At 43.6% G+C, this 19,322-nt stretch overlaps 1 protein-coding gene across 14 annotated transcripts in view; it reads left to right on the top strand.

Moving 5' to 3' along the window:
- The window catches only part of BCAS1 (brain enriched myelin associated protein 1), a 267,020-nt gene that overhangs the window by 45,720 nt on the left and 201,978 nt on the right, over positions 1-19,322 (top strand). For all 14 annotated transcript variants that reach the window (XM_063959000.1, XM_063958999.1, XM_063958998.1 and 11 more), the window contains exon 3: positions 10,194-10,269. In XM_063959000.1, the coding sequence (XP_063815070.1) occupies positions 10,194-10,269 (76 nt within the window). The remainder of the gene's footprint in view (positions 1-10,193; positions 10,270-19,322) is intronic.

Raw genomic sequence — 19,322 nt, 5'->3', positions numbered from 1 at the left:
TATACTGTTGTGTACCGGCGGTGACAGCATATGCAGAACCCTCTGTAAAACACCAGTAACAGATATAACCAAGGAATACAGCGGCCTAGGCCGACGGATGCGGCAAAGCCGCTACTCACGGAACCGGTACAAATACTGGCAAACGGACAGGAACCCCCAATGTAGCCGACACAGGCTCTCAGAACCGGAGGAAAGGCAGAATCCCAAACGACAGACCGGTGGACACCAAGAAGCCAGATACTCGACCAGGCACAGACAAAGCCACAGGACTTCTGGACAGGAACGCTTCACGGCAGGACATGGGATCAGACACTGGAACCGACACTGGAACCGACACTCAGGAACTGGCAGGAACTAGCTCAGAACTCAAGAACTATCACCGGCGTCTGTGTATTGCACTGAGCCAGAATATAACAGAGAGCCCTAATTAATTATGTCGTGCAGCTGCCCTGTTGCACGACTCCAAACTGAAAAGATGCAATTAGCAGACAGGTGAGGCCAAACACATGGAAACAGGCTGCAATTACACAGACTCACCACCGGCAGCAAACAAGAATCCCCTAAACCAGAGCACAGGGAAATCCTGGCCTGCAAGAGAACTATAAACATAAAATAGGAATGAACCACTACCTGTGGTTCATAACAGTATCCTCTCCTTAAGGGTGGGCTCCGAACACCCCATGACACCCATGGGGAACAGAAACAGAAGTACAACATAAAATACATAACCAAAAATGAAAAACAGGAATGAACCACAGCCGTGGCTCATAACAGTACCCCCCCCCCCCTTGAGGAGGGGTCAACGGACACCAAAATTCAGACTTTCCAAAACAAGGGATACAAAAAAAAACTGACACACTGGTCTAACAGGCAAGAAAACAGAAACAAGCTGTGGCAACAGCTTGCAACAGTGCCCCCCCCCCCCCCTTGACGGTGGCCACTGGACACAAGACAAGGAGAGAAAAAATCTTTTTTTTTAATAACAACGCAAGAGTCAATAATTATATCTTTTTCTTCTTATTATTATTTTTACAAAGTTCTTGAGGTCTGACCGAGGTAATTCCCCAAACATTGTCTGAACTGATGGTACCTCCCAGCAAGGCTGGGTTCAAATCAGAGATTGGTTTCTTAACCTTGGGAGCTGAACTTTCAGGCAAAGTACTACTATTAGAAGAAGACAGAAAAGCACATCCTGCAGTCAAAACAACGGGCTGAGACTCTTGTGCCGAGTTTACAGTATACGGTGGACTCTAAGCATATAAGACGGGTGACCTAGAGGAACCTGAACCAATTTCTTTGGAACCATATCTCTTAATAACTGCATCACTGAATGCCGGGGGATCCTGAAGAATGGGATCTTCAGTTTCATTAAGCTGGACGCCCACTCGAAAGGCTCTCCTCTAAAGGAATAAATCAGATAGAGCACAAGGTTCTCTGAAGTGATGCCCAGAAATGGTCTAGACAACAAAATGGTGTAATAATGTTTGTAAAGTGCCAGAAATTGGACTAAGTCCCCATCAAAGATTATAGATGTTGAGATATCAACAGAGTCAGGATCTGCTTCCTTCCCATCTGACTGACTAGAGTGCTTTGCTAGGACCTAGTCACTACTGACCTTACTCGAGGCTGTGACTTTCTGAAACCCACCAGGGGCAGTGACTTTCTGAACCCCACCTGGGGCAGTGGCCCTTGGAACCCCACCTGGGGTAGTGACCCTCGGAACCCCACCTGGGGCAGTGGCCCTCGGAAACCCACCTGGGGCAGTGGCCTTCGGGAACCCCGCTGGGGCAGTGGCCTTCGGAAACCCCGCTGGGGCAGTGGCCTTCGGGAACACCGCTGGGGCAGTGGCTTCGGGAACCCCGCTGGGGTAGTGGCCTTTGGGAACCCCGCTGGGGCAGTGGCCTTCGGGAACCCCGCTGGGGCAGTGGCCTCGGATTCTTTTACTGGGACCGGGCCGTCAGCCTCCCTCTCTGGGACCTGGCCGTCAGCCTCCCTCTCCGGGACCGGGCCGTCAGCCTCCCTCTCCGGGACCGGGCCATCAGCCTCCCTCTCCGGGACCGGGCCGTCAGCCTCCCTCTCTGGTACCGGGCCGTCAGCCTCCCTCTCTGAGTCGATAATTGTCGAAACTTCTCCCGGGACTATAACTTCCGGGACTTTTGCTGAAGCTATAACCTTCAGAACCTCCACTAATGCTATGCCTCTTAAGTCCTTTCCTGGGGAAGCGACTTCTAGACCCTTCTCTGGGGCTGTGTCTCTCGAGACCCCACTTGGGGATATTACTTCAAAGATCCCTTCTGGGGTTTTGCTTCTCGAGTTCCCTTCTAGTACTATGGTTTTAGACACCTTCTCTGGAGTTGCGCTTTTCAAGTCCCTTCCTGGGGTAACAGCTTCTGAGACCCCTTCTGGTATTGACACCTGAGCTATAATATTCGATGTCCCTCTATGACCGAGCATCGGGTACCGCTCCAGGACTTTGGGCATCGGGTACCGCTCCAGGACTCTGGGCATCGGGTACCGCTCCAGGACTCTGGGCATCGGGTACCGCTCCAGGACTCTGGGCATCGGGTACTGCTCCAGGACCCTGGGCATCGGGCACCGCTCCAGGACCCTGGGCATCGGGCACCGCTCCAGGACCCTGGGCATCGGGCACCACTCCAGGACCCTGGGCATCGGGCACCACTCCAGGACCCTGGGCATCGGGTACCACTCCAGGACCCCGGGCATCGGGCACCACTCCAGGACCCCGGGCATCGGGCACCACTCCAGGACCCCGGGCATCAGGCACCGCTCCAGGACCCCGGGCATCGGGCACCGCTCCAGGGGTTTGCAACTCTGCTTCAACAGGAAAATCAAGAGAGGAGAGAAACATTCTCCTTTGGTTCCTGAATCTATAATGGGGCTCCCTAGCCCAAGGACCCCAATTATAGGACAGAGTGCTTTTTAGTGTGGGTTGTGTGACAAGTACCTCTGCCACAGTAGAGACAGGAGTAGGTCTTGTATCCTGACTCAACTTGGCCAGAGGGCAGGACTTGTCGCCACTCTTTGGCTTGCGCAACTCACAGGTCTGCAGATAGTGGCCTAAACCCCCACAATATAGGCATAAATTTAAGTTTCTGCGACGCAGACGCTCCTCTTCTGAGAGCCTGGGCCGCAGAAAACTTTTAAACTTTTTCTCTCCAACTGAACCTGAGGATTCTCTTGTCACCATATTGTGAGCAAGAGTCTCTTTAGAGGTAGATGAACTCTCAACGACTTCTGGCAAGATAAGCAAAATTTTAGTCAGAAGGTTTTGCAGTTGCTTTAAGGATTGCTGCAAAACTTCCAGTCGCTCAGGTTTCAAAGCACTGAAAGCAGAGTTCAGGGCTGAGAGAGACGCTTGCAGGGCTTGCATAGTTGGCATAGGAGGATTTTAAACTAGACAAGACAAGACTAAACTAGACTAGACAAGACTGGACTGGATTTTTTTTAAACTAGACAAGACAAGACTGGATTCTGCACACCGGACTGGATTCTGCACACCGGACTGGATTCTGCACACTGAATTCTAGACAGGACTGGATTCTAAACACCGGACTGGATTCTGCACACTGAATTCTAAACAGGACTGGATTCTAAACACCGGACTGGATTCTGCACACTGAATTCTAGACAGGATTGGATTCTAAACACCGGACTGGATTCTAGACAAGACACTGGACCAAAAAAGAAAAAACTACTATTTAGCTTTGTTTCTTTTTTGTTGTATGGCCGGTGATAATGTTACGTTCCTGGTGCTCAGAACAGGAGAGATGTTGCGTAGCGAGTCCAGAGCACCAGGACGTGACGCTGAAATAAGGTGTGGTATGGAAATAGCCCCTAGCAGCCTACCTCCATTGTTTCACCCGTGTGGTCAGTTCACGCCTGCATGACTATGGTTTCTTGGGCCCACGGCAGCCGCTTTTGAAGGGCGGATTAGGTCTGCCCAACTCCGATGCCCCCAGGTCTTAGAGTGAGACAAGGCGTGAACTGAGACAGGATAATAACAAGGGTACCTCTAACTAAAGCAAACAGAAGGCTAGTGGCTACTAACAACCCTAAAACTAAATACATGTGCGGCACGCCGCCAAAGGAAAAGAAGGAAATGCTGTCCACACGCCGACACTATACTGTTGTGTACCAGCGGTGAAAGCATATGCATAACCCTCTGCAAAACACCAGTAACAGATATAACCAAGGAATACAGCGGCCTAGGCCGACGGATGCGGCAAAGCCGCTACTCACGGAACCGGTACAAATACTGGCAAACGGACAGGAACCCCCAATGTAGCCGACACAGGCTCTCAGAACCGGAGGACAGGCAGAATCCCAAACGACAGACCGGTGGACGCAAAGAAGCCAGATACTCGACCAGGCACAGACAAAGCCACAGGACTTCTGGACAGGAACGCTTCACGACAGGACATGGGATCAGCCACTGGAACCAACACTGGATCCGACACTGGAACCGACACTGGAACCGACACTCAGGAACTGGCAGGAACGAGCTCAGAACTCAAGAACTATCACCGGTGTCTGTGTATTGCACTGAGCTAGAATATAACAGAGAGCCCTAATTAATTATGTCATGCAGCTGCCCTGTTGCACGACTCCAAACTGACAAGATGCAATTAGCAGACAGGTGAGGCCAAACACATGGAAACAGGCTGCAATTACACAGACTCACCCCCGGAAGCAAACAAGAATCCTCTAAACCAGAGCAAAGGGAAATCCTGGCCTGCAAGAGAACTATAAACATAAAATAGGAATGAACCACTACCTGTGGTTCATAACAGTAATTTAGAGTCAGTATGGTACGCACCCTTGAGCGTCAGATTCTTTTTGTTTAAGACATGGTGGAGTATGCACAGTTCTACTCGAGGCCTCTGCAGCATCTGATTCTTGCCAAATGGAATCGGTTGCATCAGACAATAAAAACGCAGACTATGGTTCTTACGATAGAAGTAAGAAGGTCATTAGCCTGGTAGCTATAGATATCCCATCTGGACAAGGGAAGACCCTTTTTGATATCAGTTGGGAAATTCTGACAACGGATGCCAGTCTCCAGGGCTGGGAAACAGTGTCAGGAAGGTTGTGTTTCCAGGGGAAATGGACCAAGGAAGAAGGCTGCCTGCCAATAAATATATTGGATCTTTGGGCCACATACATGGTACTGATTCAGGCAAAGGACATTCTTCGGGGGAAAACCAGTTTAGATCCGCTCGGACAATGCAATGGCAGTAGCGTACCTCAACCATCAGGGAGGAACTCGCAGCTGAAAAGCGATGAAAGAGGTAAGTCACATACTAAAGTGAGCAGAACTTCATCATCCAGCCTTGTCCGCAGTGTTCGTTCCGGGAACGAACACTGGGAAGCAGGTTTTCTCAGTCAATATGCCATTTAGGCAGGCGAATGGGCTCTACACCCGGAGGTCTTCCAGACTCTAGTAGACAAGTGGGGGTTGCCAGAGATAGATCTCATGGCGTCCTGTCAGAACAACAAAGTTCTCGCATATGGGTCAAGAACAAAGGAACCCAGGGCGATCTTTTTGGATGCCCTGACGGTGAGATGGGACTTTCATCTGGCTTATGTGTTTCCTCCAATCACCCTATTACCCAGGGTCGTGAGAAAGATAAAGCAAGGAAAGGATGCTGTGATACTAATAGCTCCTGCTTGGCCCAGAAGACATTGGTACACAGATCTGCAGAGAATGTTGATGGATGCTCCGCTCCTGCTCCCTAAACGTCCAGATCTACTGATGCAGGGTCCTTGTTATCACTGACATCTGGATCAACTGAAGTCAAGAGGATTCTCACAACAGGTAATTCAAACAATGCTCAGAGCAAGGAAACCTTCCTCAGCTCGCATTTATCACCGAATATGACAAACCTATATTCATTGGTGTATTGAACGAAAAATGGACTCTAAGGGGTATATTCAATTGAAGTCGGATCCATTCCGACATTCATTTGTCGGAATGTATCCGACCTGGGCTATTCAATGTCATCTCAATTCGACTTTTAAAAAAGTCTAATTGAGATGCGGAAGCTGAGACGGGGAGAGCCGCGGGCAGACGGGGGAGAGCAGCACTACACCAGCCACTATATAGCCACTGCTGTAGCGCTGCTCTCCCCTGTCTGGCAGTGGCTCTCCCCCATCTCCCCTCCTCCCCCCCCCCCCGTCTCTCTGCCTCTCCACGTCCCCGCATCACAGCCGCCGCTCACGGCAGCATTCACCCAGCTCCAGCAAGCGAGGTCTCGCTTGCTGGAGCCGGGTGGATGCTGCTGTGAGCAGCGGCTGTGTCATCCTCCGGTGCTGCTCTCCCCATCTGGCAGCCCACAGCTCTCCCGGTCTCTGCTCCTGCATCTCACTTCAACTTTTTTTAAAGTCAAATTGAGATGGACGAAAAGGGGGCCAAAAAAATCGGTTTTGGCTCCGTTTTCGACACAAGCAAGTGGATCGGCAGCTATTCTGCTTTTTGCTTTTTCGATGTGCTTTTTGACAAGTCGAATTCCTCGACTTGTTGAATAATTTGGGGTTAGACTGAATAGGTCGGAACCCCTTCCGACCTAAAAAAGTTGAAAACTGCCGTCTTTTCGACTTCAATTGAATATACCCCTAAGTCTTCCAGAGTTTCCAGGGTCTTAGCATTCCTTCAGGCAGGAATGGATAAAGGTCTGAAGGTGGCTTCCTTGAGAGTGCAAGTGTCAGCGTTGACTGTATGGTTCCAAAAGAAAATTGCCATCTTACAGGATGTGCGTACTTTTCTCCAGGGAATGCTGCACATTCAACCTCCTTTTGCTCCTCCTACAGTGCCTTGGGACTTAAATTTAGTCCTAAAAGCCCTTCAAGTTGCCCCATTTGAACCATTTAATAAAGTGGATCTTAAATGGTTGACAGCTAAAGTTTTCTTTCTACTGGCCATGGCGTCAGCTAGAAGAGTGTCAGATTTAGGGGCATTCTCATATCGTTCCCCATTTCTGATTTTTTTATCCAGATAAAGCAGTTCTCAGAACTAGATGTGGGTATCTTCCCAAGGTGGTGTCTAAATTCCACCTTAATGAAGAAATTGTAGTCTCGGCTTTCCAGGTATCGGGTCTTACTGCGGGAGATGCATCGCTGGACGTGGTCCGTGCCTTAAGGATCTACATGGATCATACAAGTGCCATCAGAAAGACAGATTCTCTCTTCATTCTCTACGGATTTCACAAGAGAGGATGGCCTGCTGATAAGCAGACACTGGCAAGGTGGCTTCGGGTGATGATTTCAGAAGCATATTCTCAAACTGATCTCCCTGGTTCCGGCTAATGTCTCTGCTCACTCTTCTCGTAAGGTAGGTCCTTCATGAGCAGCACAACGTGGTGCTTCAGCAGAACAGATATGTAAGGCAGCCACATGGTCTTCCATTAACACATTCATTAGAATTGATGCCATGGATACCTTTGCCTCTCATGATGCTGAATTCAGGCAAAGGGTTCTCCTGTCCAATCAGGAGCGTCCCCACCACTAAATTGCTTTGGGAAATACCAATGTTATCCTGTGAATAACCTGTGGACCCTGCCGGAGAAATATACGTTATGGTAAGAACTTACCGTTGATAACAGTATTTCTACTAAGTCCACAGGTTCCACAGGGATCCCACCCTGACTCACCTGATTTGAGGATCCTTTTATTCACTAACCTCTTCCTTCTTGAAACGAAGGGTGTGTATGTGTGTTCTTGCCTGATTAGGGCTATCTATGATGCTCCTGCCTTGAGCTTTGGAATACAACTGATTTGCCTGAGCCAGGAGGCAGGGATATATGGATGGGCCCGTTGCATGCTGGGAGGCTGAAAAGCTTTGACCGATTGGCGCAAATCTGCTGTCGCTTCATCATATCCCAATATTATCCTGTGGAACCTGTGGACTTAGGAGAAATACCGTTATCAACAGTAAGTTCTTACCATAACGTATATATTTAAACATCTGCAATTATTAATCAAATTATATGAAAAATTAATTTATACAGCTGCAATTACTTCTTAAAGTATATGACAAATTAGAGGGAGGTGTGCTTATTGCTATAGCTCTTCTTGCTTATTGAGATGAAGCAGGAAGCAATAATGCAGAGCTGTATTACCATCCTGGCCACAGGAGTAAGGGGAAGAAAGCTCCCATCTCCAGTGATCCGTGCAAGTCCCCAGCACATCAGTTTAGTACTGATGCACTGTGTCTTACCTCCTGGCTAGCCCCACTCTGTATGCATGAGATATCGCAAACATCGCAAGATCTCGTGTGCAGCCTGAGACCTCTACAGAAGTTGCCCACAGAGAAAAGAGATTTTCTCAACATTGTCGGCTTTCATACATACAGAGATTGAATCTAAGTGCGAAATAGTGCAGGTCATAGCACATTTGGCACTTACCACTACTTCCTATGAGTTCAGTATGTAATCCAGATGGACGGGATGCCAATGGTCAGAATACCGACATCGGCATCCCGGCCGTTAAAATCCTGACAGCCCCAAAGTTAACACCCTAAACTTCCCCTGTCCTCTACCCTAACGCTAACCCTCCCTTCTGGGTGCCTAGCACGGACACTTCTACTCAATACAAGCTCCACAGCCGGAAGATGACAATCACCCGGGACGTTTATAGAATACAAAACCTGTGAGAATCCGACACCAAGAGGATGACATTTTGCATCATTTTAGGATCCGAGTCAGATGGGAAAACCCGAGCTGAACCCGGATCCCGGCTCGGAACGTTATGCTTGGGTGGGTCTGGTTCTCGGAAAACTGGACCTGCTCATCTCTAATTTCTAACTTTTCTATATCACTGATTCATACACTTGTACATAACACCATTTGTAATATTCTAAAAGACAATAGCCCAAATGTAATAGTCTGTGAGCTGAAGGCACAGGTGAATTTTCAGTGACTTAGCCCATAGATTTAAACGAGAATGATGGTAAAAGTAAAATCAGGTTGGTTTTGCCCTTTAAATTATTGGTGCTTTAAATGTATTGACTAATTTGCCAAATCGCACCTGTGCTTGTAACTCTCAGGCTATTTCATTTGGGCCCATATACAGAAAGGCTCATTCATAAATGATCCTTCCTGGATAAAAAATGTAACTTCCAGTGCTACAGAATTTTGATTTCAGTTCCTTTTGAAGATTATTTTCAGCCATTCTGAATCATACTGGTTTCATTCAAAATACGGATTTGTCTAAGGATGTGTGTTTTAGAAACAGAAATAAATATGTAGTAATATTTCTATAGTCTCCTAAATTGAAGTGACAAGAGGCCATGTTTTTCTAATGACAGTTGTATGTGTGTCCATCTTCTTACTCACATACAGTGTCAGTGAAAAATGAGTTAGATACAATATAAAATATAAACAATCAAAATATGACAAATTGCAAACCAAATGGATTTTGTAATGGGATGCTGTCAGGATCCCAGTAATCGGGATCCTGACAGTAAGAATACCGAGGGGTGGATCCTGGCAGTCAGAATTATGATGGATTCCAAAGGTAAGTATTGTTCTTGGGGTCAGCGTTAGGCACTAGGGATAGGGTTATGGTTAGGCTGAGGGGAGAGGAAGTTAGGGTTAGGCTGAGGGGGTTACATAGTAACATAGTAATTGAGGTTGAATAGAGGCAAAATGCCCATTGTGTTCAATTAGGTTAGGATTAGGTTGTAGGAGAGAATGGTAAGGGTTTTGGTTGAGGGGGGTTTAGGCTGTTCGAGTAGTTAGGATCAGGGGTAGGGGTAGGGTTAAAATACTTACCATGATCCATCTGGATTCTGACCGTCAGATGCCGGTATTTCATATCCAACCCATTATAATTTATGGTTTGCATTTTAATGCTTCATTTAATTAAAATATTTGTGATCAAACAATCCCTAGCTGTTTATCTAAACTGAATGCTATAGGTACTTGTATCCCTTTTAATGGATAGACAAAATACAACTGTTTTCTTGCTCATGTATAGGAAGCCACTAGGTTGACTGAACTAAGGTTCATGAAAATGCAGCATATTGATTTAGTAGGAACCAGTGTCTTATGAAAGTACGTCATAAAGTGTTTCAGTGATGTCACTACTGTATTATTCCAGGATACAAAATGGCTGCCTCGGCTTTAGTGACAGGGGAACAATCAATACCTGCTGACGAGTCTATCTTTTCATTGTAGTTTGCAGCAGAGGTTAAGAATGGACCAATCACATTACAGAGTTCACCAATAGAAGTTACGTCAGGTACAAATGATGGTAAGTGGCAGTTCGCTGAACAAAGGAAGTGCAATGGGAAACAAATTATTTCATTATATTAAAAAGTTTTTTTTATTATTATTATTATTATTATTATTATTAATTTTATAACTTTTTATCAGTGGTCAGTAAGTGTATAGCAGAAAAAAGGGGGTACAGAAAGAAAGGATGTCAGGGGTGTGCACCACAAGTATACAGGTAGCATATACTGATATATGAGATGTTCAGCTCTCAATAATCCATACACTATAGTCTAGATACAAAGTCATTGCAACTTTCAGCCATGGAGACCATACTGTATGTTTATTTTAACATGAGAGAGTGGAGGGCATAAGGGTGGCAGTGGTGTAGTTTATTATTAGTACCTAAAGAAAACATTTTAGGATGTCAGTTATTTACTTGGAAAACAGTGGTTCACCACTTTGTAGGTACATCATTTACGTGACTTAATTTTTGTATGATGTGCTAATGTTAAAATGTAACAAAACTAAAATCAGGAACTTATTTTGCACATCGTGGACACATTTGTACATTTTCCATAAACCAACATTTCCCTAATGTTACCACATATTTTTGAAAGCCAGAATCAGGGAGATTATAGTAAAATGTACACCGTTGAGAGGGCGTGTCATACTCTGCTCAAAGGGCATGTCTAGGTACACATATGGGCAAGCCTATGCGTAAATGCTTGTTGTGTGATATTTCTATATAACATTTGTAACAATATATTTTGTGAAATTTTGTAAGAAGCTAACATTGCTGCCTGCAATACGGGGTTTATTGTTTGCAACTATTCATTGTGATATTTCTTTTCTTCTCACTCAGCACAATATGCATGATAAATGTGATGCCTATGCAATAAATTCCAAATGCAATTTGACCTTGTGTGAAAGCATATAAGTATGTTTTTCAGGTTATTTAATATTATTTTATTGTGAACACTGGACTGTCTGCAACTTGTAAATCATAGTAACATAGTAACATAGTAACATAGTATCTGAGGTTGAAAAAAGACAATTGTCCATCGAGATCAACCTATTTGTGGTCTCCTATGCATGATGATTTGACTAAACTTTCTGACTGATGCTGCTGTCAGCCATTGCATTTTATCCCTATTTATAGTAACTATAATGCATGACTATGCCCCATACCCCTGGATATCCTTATCCAATAGGAATTTATCTAACCCATTCTTAAAGGTGTTGACAGATTCCGCCATTACAACTCCCTCGGGCAGGGAATTCCAAACACGTTTTGTCCTTACCGTGAAAACGCCTTTACGCCGTATTGTGCGGAATCTCCTCTCCTCTAACCTGGGTGAATGTCCACGAGTCCTCTGTGTTGATCTAACCAAAAACAGGTCCCGCGCAACCTATCTATATTTTGTGGATGCGCTGTTTTCCATATTATTATAGTATCCTTCAAATCATTATGGACACCAGATACTCTAACAAATGTGTTTAAAGATTACTAATACAAATTCTTACCCTAAAGGGGGTACACACGTAGCGATGTTCGCTTAATTTCTAAGCAATCTGACTAGATTGCTTAGAAATTAAGAACACATAGCTCCGTGTGTAGGGTGCCAGTGACAGCGATGCGCAGCACACGCGTGTCGATATCGCCGACTCTAGATTTAGCATGCATGCATGCCAAAGCTAGTTAGATCGCTCATTTCACCACTAGGTGAAATGAGTGTTACCCCTGTCCATCCGTCCCCCTCACTCAGCACATCTCGCTGAGTACTGAACGGGGGAGAGATGTGTGCTGAGCGATCTGTGCTAGATCGCTCAGCACACATCTCTGGGAAATCTCCCTGTGTGTACCCCCCTAACGTCACAACACACACACCAGCAGCAGCAGCACACTATAAATCACTGCACACCAGAACAGATAAGAAGACACTGGGTGGGATGTATCCCTGTTATCAGGGTTTTACCATATTTCCTGTATGTACTAAGCACCAGATGCTGGGTATCTGATGCGAAGGGTAACACCTGCAAAAGCTACCATTACCTTATAGAAGCCTACAGGCTTCTTTCTGCATTGGTGCTGTCAGAGGGTTCAATGGATCCTTCTCAGCATCCCCGCAGTCGCCACGTCGCTCTGCGCATGCACCGATGGACCCCCAGATCATAAACCTGGAAGTCCAGTGGCCATCACAAAAGGCAGCTCTTATTGGGGGAAATGTACTAAGCCTGAAAAGTGATAAATATCACTGTGATAAAGCACCAGCCAATCGGCTCCTAACTGCCATGTTACAGGCTGTGTTTGAAAAATGACAGTTAGGAGCCGATTGGCTGGTACTTTATCACTGTGATATTTATCACTTTTCAGGCTTAGTACATCTGGCCCATTGGGAGAGGGGCCCTTTGAGATAGTAATCACATATGTTAGTACATACGCAATTAGTATCAGCGCGATGTATGGCAGGATGTACTGCAAGAGGTTGGTATAGCCTGCCCACTGTGTAATTTTGTGCTGCTATCTATCCTGCCAGGGGTTCCACAAGGGGGGGATAATGAGAGTCATCAACAGATACTCCTGCACAGCTACAGCAAATTACAGTAATTACAGCAAATCACTTTCCTTGCAAAGAAACTCCTTAGTGGAACCCCTAGCAGGCTGAGTTGAACTGTAATGGAGAATCTGAAGAATTCGGGAGATTTGATATACAATGTCAGGTAGCAGGAGATTAATGAATAAAACGGTAGAGGGAGGGTAGGCAACTATGAATCACTGTAATAAAGATTATGTCATCAAATACAATGTTTTAAGTAGAATTATAGAATTATATTGCCTAAGTTAAAGTGTAAAGTTTAACTTACTGGCAGTTACGTATACACTGTACAGTATATTGGTAGTTAGCAGAGGTGTCTGACAACCAGAACATGGCCAGACTGTACATGACCAATATACACATCCATAATATTTAAGGACATGTAACATTCTAGAATTATCCTTCATACCATTTTATTAAACTAGATGACACCGCAGAACATCAGGCGCAACATCCTAACTGTGTTTTAAATTCTGTACCTGGAAGCCGTCATTGAAAGCATGTGAATCACTTGTTACATGTTAAACTGCTACCTGAAAACAAATGTCAGAATATCAGCCTTCAGCTGTTCTAGTACAGAAGTAGCATTTATTACATCAGGGGTGGGGCCTTTTCTTTCTTGTGATATGTCAACATTCCTGTATATATTCTGGGTGTGTGCTACAGACTAGACCAGGTTCCTAAACTGACTCAGTAATGTTACATTCATGCCAATACACATATGTCACATGGGATTACAGTGGTGTCTGCTTCTAAAACAACAACCTAGAAATAGTTATTTTTAAATGATATATCTTTCTATATAAATATGCATGTGTACACAATCATAAATAATTTGTATTTTCAAAACTCAGCAGCACAAAATTGGTTTGAAGATATCTGACTATAATACACAATATATTAAGCTATGTAAAATATAATTGCAATGTGTATTATATATATCATTATATAGTTTGGGGTGAGCAGTGATGTTACTGGCGTCGCAGCTGGGATCCGGTCTCTAGGTCGACAGTAACTAGGTCAACCACTATTGGTCGACAGTGACTAGGTCGACAGGGTCTCTAGGTCGACAGGGTGTCTAGGTCGACATGTCAGAAGGTCAACATGAGTTTTTCACAATTTTTTTCTTTTTTTGAACTTTTTCTTACTTAACAATCCATGCGGACTACGATTGAGAATAGTAACCTTTGCCGAGCGTAGCGAGGAACTTTGCTCGAAGCGCCATGCAAGTGGACACGGTGTACTAATTGGAGTTCACTGTCACTGTACGGAGAAAACAACACCAAAAAAAATTAAAAATTCATGTTGACCTTTTGACCTGTCGACCTAGACCATGTTGAACTAGAGACCCTGTTGACCTAGTTACTGTCAACCGATAGTGGTCGACCTAGTTACTGTCGACCTAGTTACTTTCGACCTTCCATACCACACCGGTCACAAATGACTGTTAGAGTACTCCGGAAATAGAAGTAAAATGTCGGTACATAGGATCACCGTATAGAAGCAACAGTTCAGTTTGGAATTGGGTATTATTGGTAATAATGTATCACTTCTGTAAATGAAAAACAATATATAAAGTCACCAGAGAGCTTCACAAGCTTTAGAAAATCACTAGGCAAAGGTATGTTTGTATGGTTACTCTTAGTCACTAAGGAGTCTATTCATGGTGTTAATATTAATAACTGGCATCCGGTGGAAGGAGCAGAATAGGGGGCGGATCCCCCTTTGTAACCCGGGGCTCCTTCCCATGCAATGCATCCATAGGGAAGGACAGGGAATAAGTGCCATCTAAATATGGCGAAGGGTCACACTGTCAAGCTTCGAAAATACGAGTAATAAAAAGGATAATAAATATGAATAATGAATAAGAGATAATGAATAGACCCCTAAAGGAAGCAATTCAGTTAGCGGTGTTGGCCACGGTCGGAATGATGCCAAATGACAGCCACTAACATTGCACAATTTCCCTCGCACCCTATAGAGGAACAATAGGCTTAACGGAATTCTTGGGGATTTGTGCAGTCGCACATCCACAATAATTGAATTCCCCCATTAGAATTTATAATAGGGCAATACCTCATTCTCAGTATATTTTGTATAATGTTTAAAACTTTTTTTGAGGTCCACAGGTGAGACAGTCAGTGAGTGTCCACTCGTGTGATTATACTATTGAGGACAGGGCTGTATGTGCCAGGGAAGCTGTATGATAAATATATGTGGAGTGAATGTAAGCAGGAAGCCACAGATTGGGACTTATAGAGTGAAAGGAGCAGTTACCCACAACTGCACAGAGGTGTTCTTGTCACTCTCTCTGACACAGGAAGATTGTGGTGTCAGACACACCTTTTACATGAAACAAAGTTCATACAGCCAATTTGTTTAATCACAATTATGGCACATACCTGAGTACACACATTTATATTTGGTAAATGGGTGTTTTGTCTGATTCCACCTTCTGTAACCACTGAGGGTGACTCACTAAATACAGATAAATTATCACACTATTGTGGTGTGTGTGGTTTGGAGATTAGGCTGAGGCACAGGCTGATTTGAAATGTGTCATGTTTATATCGACCACAATCCGTTTAATATTAATATTAAGAGGATTTATTTGACATCAGTCTGTATAATAATCATACCGTCTACTCTCTTGGAATGTTGAATGTCAGGGAGTTCCCTCGGAATCGGTAGAGCAAACCACCTTCTTGCATTCTCCTCCCTTCCTTAGTGAAGATTGAAAACATGCTTGGACCCTGAACCACACCTCCGGGAGTTCCTGAAAAGTTGGTCGAGTAGGTGTAGGTCAAAGTTATCAGCAAGTATTGTAATACTCCCATGTTTAAGAAAATGGTTTTGTTTTTTTCAAGCATTATTACATAATAAAGATGCACTTTTTCTGTTGCATGGATAAGCCAAGTCCTGTAGGGGAAGCAAATAAGTCAGACTTCAGTTGGCAGCATGTGATTATTAAAATGTGATAAAGGGCAGTCTTCGGGTCTCATCCTATACTTTTAATGAGGCCTCTTTTCTTTCCCACTGTTATATGTCACATTATTATTATTATTATTTATTATTATTATTATTATTATTATTATTATTATTATTATTATCCTTTAAAATGGAGCCATAAGGGTTCTGCAGCGCCTAACAAAGTACATAAAAAACAAAAAAGGAAACAATGACTTACAGTACAAGACAATGCAGGGCAAGTACAGTACTTGGTATATAAACATTGCTGCATGTCAAGACTCTTTCTGAAGAATATAATGAAAGCTTCACATTCACAAACGTGACACATTAAAAAAAAGTGGTCTTGATGACTCCTTGTGCACATACGTGTTCCCGTCATTGCTCATGCATATATTATATGAGTTTATGAGCATAATTCAGCTATATTTGTTTATTTATATTTTTGTACATGAAAAAAGAGAGTTCTATCTGCTGCATATTTTACTTGAAAACAAAATGATACTGGAAGTGTATCTGATATGTGCTATGTAGCCATGACACATAATCCTCTGCACCTCCATTCAACTTGTGATTTGTTCAACACTGCATATGCATCCAATTACATTTTTGACAACTGTTTTACTTTTTAGCAATGCACTCAAACTCTGTATGACCTTTATTGTAACCACATATTAAAGTAGTTATCTATCACAAAGAATGAATATACTGCTTTCTCATGAATATTGATTTAGCCCACAAGAAGGGTGCCTATACTGTGACAGGTGCACATAAAAACAGTTATGCTAAGAAACTAAATTCTCTCATGTTTTACTGAAGACTAACAGTAAAACAAACATTATTCAAATATAATACTATGGCCCAAATGTATTAAGCCTTATAAAGTGATATAGTAGAGACGGATAAAGAGTGATAAATGACCAGCCATCCAGCTCCTAACTGTCATTTTCCAAACACAGCCTGTCACATGACAATTAGGAAGCTGATTGGCTGGTACTTTATCACCCTTTATAAGTCTCTACTTTTTAAGGTTTAATACATTTGGGGCTATATCCTTGCATGGTCCGTATAAAACTAGTAATACATTTTATGCTCATATAGAAATGTCTTTGAAAAATAAAATGCTGCACCTATTCTGCAGGAAAATAGCAATTTTGTACCAAAGTAGCTTTTTCTGAGTCATAACTTTTCGGTAAGTAAGGAAAGTATGTGATATTTCTAGGCACTGTTTGGCAAGCATTTCTGTGCCAGACTGCAAGGGTTAACATCACACAGGTGTGTGCCTGGCTGCTGTCCAGGTCCTGGAGCAGACCAGTGCCAGCCATCACATGACTGGCAGAAAAGAGCAGCTGATCTGTTCCATCTGTTCCTCCCATGACTTCCAACAGAGCACAAGATATATTTATTTATTGTACATATCCATGAACCTCTCTCCCTGCCATAATAGCCAGTGTAAATTTGGTATAGAGTTTGCATCTTCCAATTATAACTTTGCAGGAAGTACATTTGTAAAGGGGGGTACGCACTGAGTGATATTCTAAGCAATCTCACTAGATTGCTTAGAATTTGAGCATTATCGCTCCATGTGTACCCCCTACAGCGATAGCGATGTGCAGCCCCGCGCATCGCTATCGCTGGTGCTAGATTGGCCCGCTGGGTGAAATGATTCCCCCCCCCCCCTGTCTCCCCCCCCCGCATGCTCAGCACACATCACTCTGTGTTGAGCGGCGGGAGAGATGTGTGCTGAGCGGTTCGCTCAGCACACATCTCTCCCACATCGGCCCGTCTATATGGGCCTTTAGGGTAATTTGATAAGTTACCAGATATCAGCATGACTATTGGAGGGGACAGTTTATGTTTGAAGAAAGGAAAGCACACAGCAAGCTTTGCAGACACTCTGTATCACAGCCTTACAGACTTCTGCTGAATCCTGTCATACTCTGAGCACTAACAGTCCAAGTAAAACTTCTTCTGACACCATGTTTTGTTCTTATGCTTGTAATTCCAATCATTAGGACACAAAGGCATGCGACTTCACTGCTGTGCTCTTTTATTCTATTACCAATTCTAGACACACTGCACACCGGACCACCCACTTCCCAGCATTCCCTCTGGTCCTAGGGACCATCACTGAAGATTCAGGCTTACACATATTAGTAAGGGAGTGTCTACAAACATTAAGCATTCTAATGCAATAACATCACAGTACTCAGCACATTTTATTAGAGCATGCACCACCAAAGGGGTGTGTCTAACACTTCCTATTGCGTGTCTAGTACCACCTGTTGGGTATGTCTATAACTACCTATTGATCGTGTCTTTCACTATAATGGGTCTAATGGGTATTTTCTCCTGACCATATTTATATAAACTATAGAAGAGATATTTATCTTTGTAGATAGTTATCTTAGGTTTTCCCCTTCAGTACCTGAACTGTCAGCACTACATTTCCATACACACATAATGGGCCTTATTCAGAGCTGGATGCAGTGTCGATGTGGGAAGCTAGCGGACGATGCGTTACATCTACACATGCGTCTGAGTCGCACTGCGCATCCTGATTGCTACTGCCGGTGAACACAGAACATATTTTGCTGCACAAAGAGGCAATTTTGGTTGGTGTTCCTGATAGGTAATTGGGGAGTGGCTTGTCACATGCAGTTGTGTCGGGGTCAGGGGATGCGTCCAAAGATGCCTTTGAGCTGGCATTGGCAGTTCTGTTCCGATGGTTATTCTGCGCCTCCTTAGGGCTGCTCTACTGTCCAATAATGCGACCAATGGTACATTGGTGCATGAATTCGTGATGCAGCTGTTGGGTGTCTCATCGGTTGGGAAAATCTTTATTCTAGGGTAAAAATGCCAGGGCTTGCTTCAGAACCCCTTGGACACCCTTGCTAATGACTAATTAAACAATTAGAAGTTTTCAATAAACTTATTAGGGCCAATAATTTCATGTCAATTTTGAGGATAAAAAAATAAATGGACTTAAATTACCCCAAAATCAAAAATTTCATTAAATTATGCACCTCAAATTCATTTAAAGTATTAATTTCAACAAAAATAATTGAATTTTTATAATTTTTATTTGGTACAAATTTAAAGTCATCTCAAATTGACCCAATAGCACCTTCTTTTCTACTATTTTTTGTACTTTTCCTTTAATTCCTTTGTAATTAAACAAAATTTGTAAGCTTTTACATTATTTCACTTTTGACACCATTTAAAAGCATCCAGTACTTTCTTTGCTAACTAACAGCCTTCTGTATGATTTCCTGGGCAAAATAGATTGGCCAAGTGGTTCTTATCTGCCGTCAAACTCTGTGGGGTAAATTTACTAAGGTGGGAGTTTTTTTTAGAACTGGTGATGTTGCTCATTGCAACCAATCAGTTTTCACTTAACATTTATCTAGTTGCTTCTAGAACATAATAGATAGAATGATTGGTTGCTATTAACAACATCACAAGTTCTAAAAAATAGCTCCCACCTTAGTAAATTTACTTCTTTGTTTCTATTTTCCTAAAGAAA

The sequence above is a fragment of the Pseudophryne corroboree genome, chromosome 3 (genome assembly GCF_028390025.1).
Source record: "Pseudophryne corroboree isolate aPseCor3 chromosome 3, aPseCor3.hap2, whole genome shotgun sequence".
Lineage (NCBI taxonomy): Eukaryota > Metazoa > Chordata > Amphibia > Anura > Myobatrachidae > Pseudophryne > Pseudophryne corroboree.
Note: the sequence above shows the minus strand (reverse complement) of the source record. Positions and strands in the feature narration are given on the sequence as shown.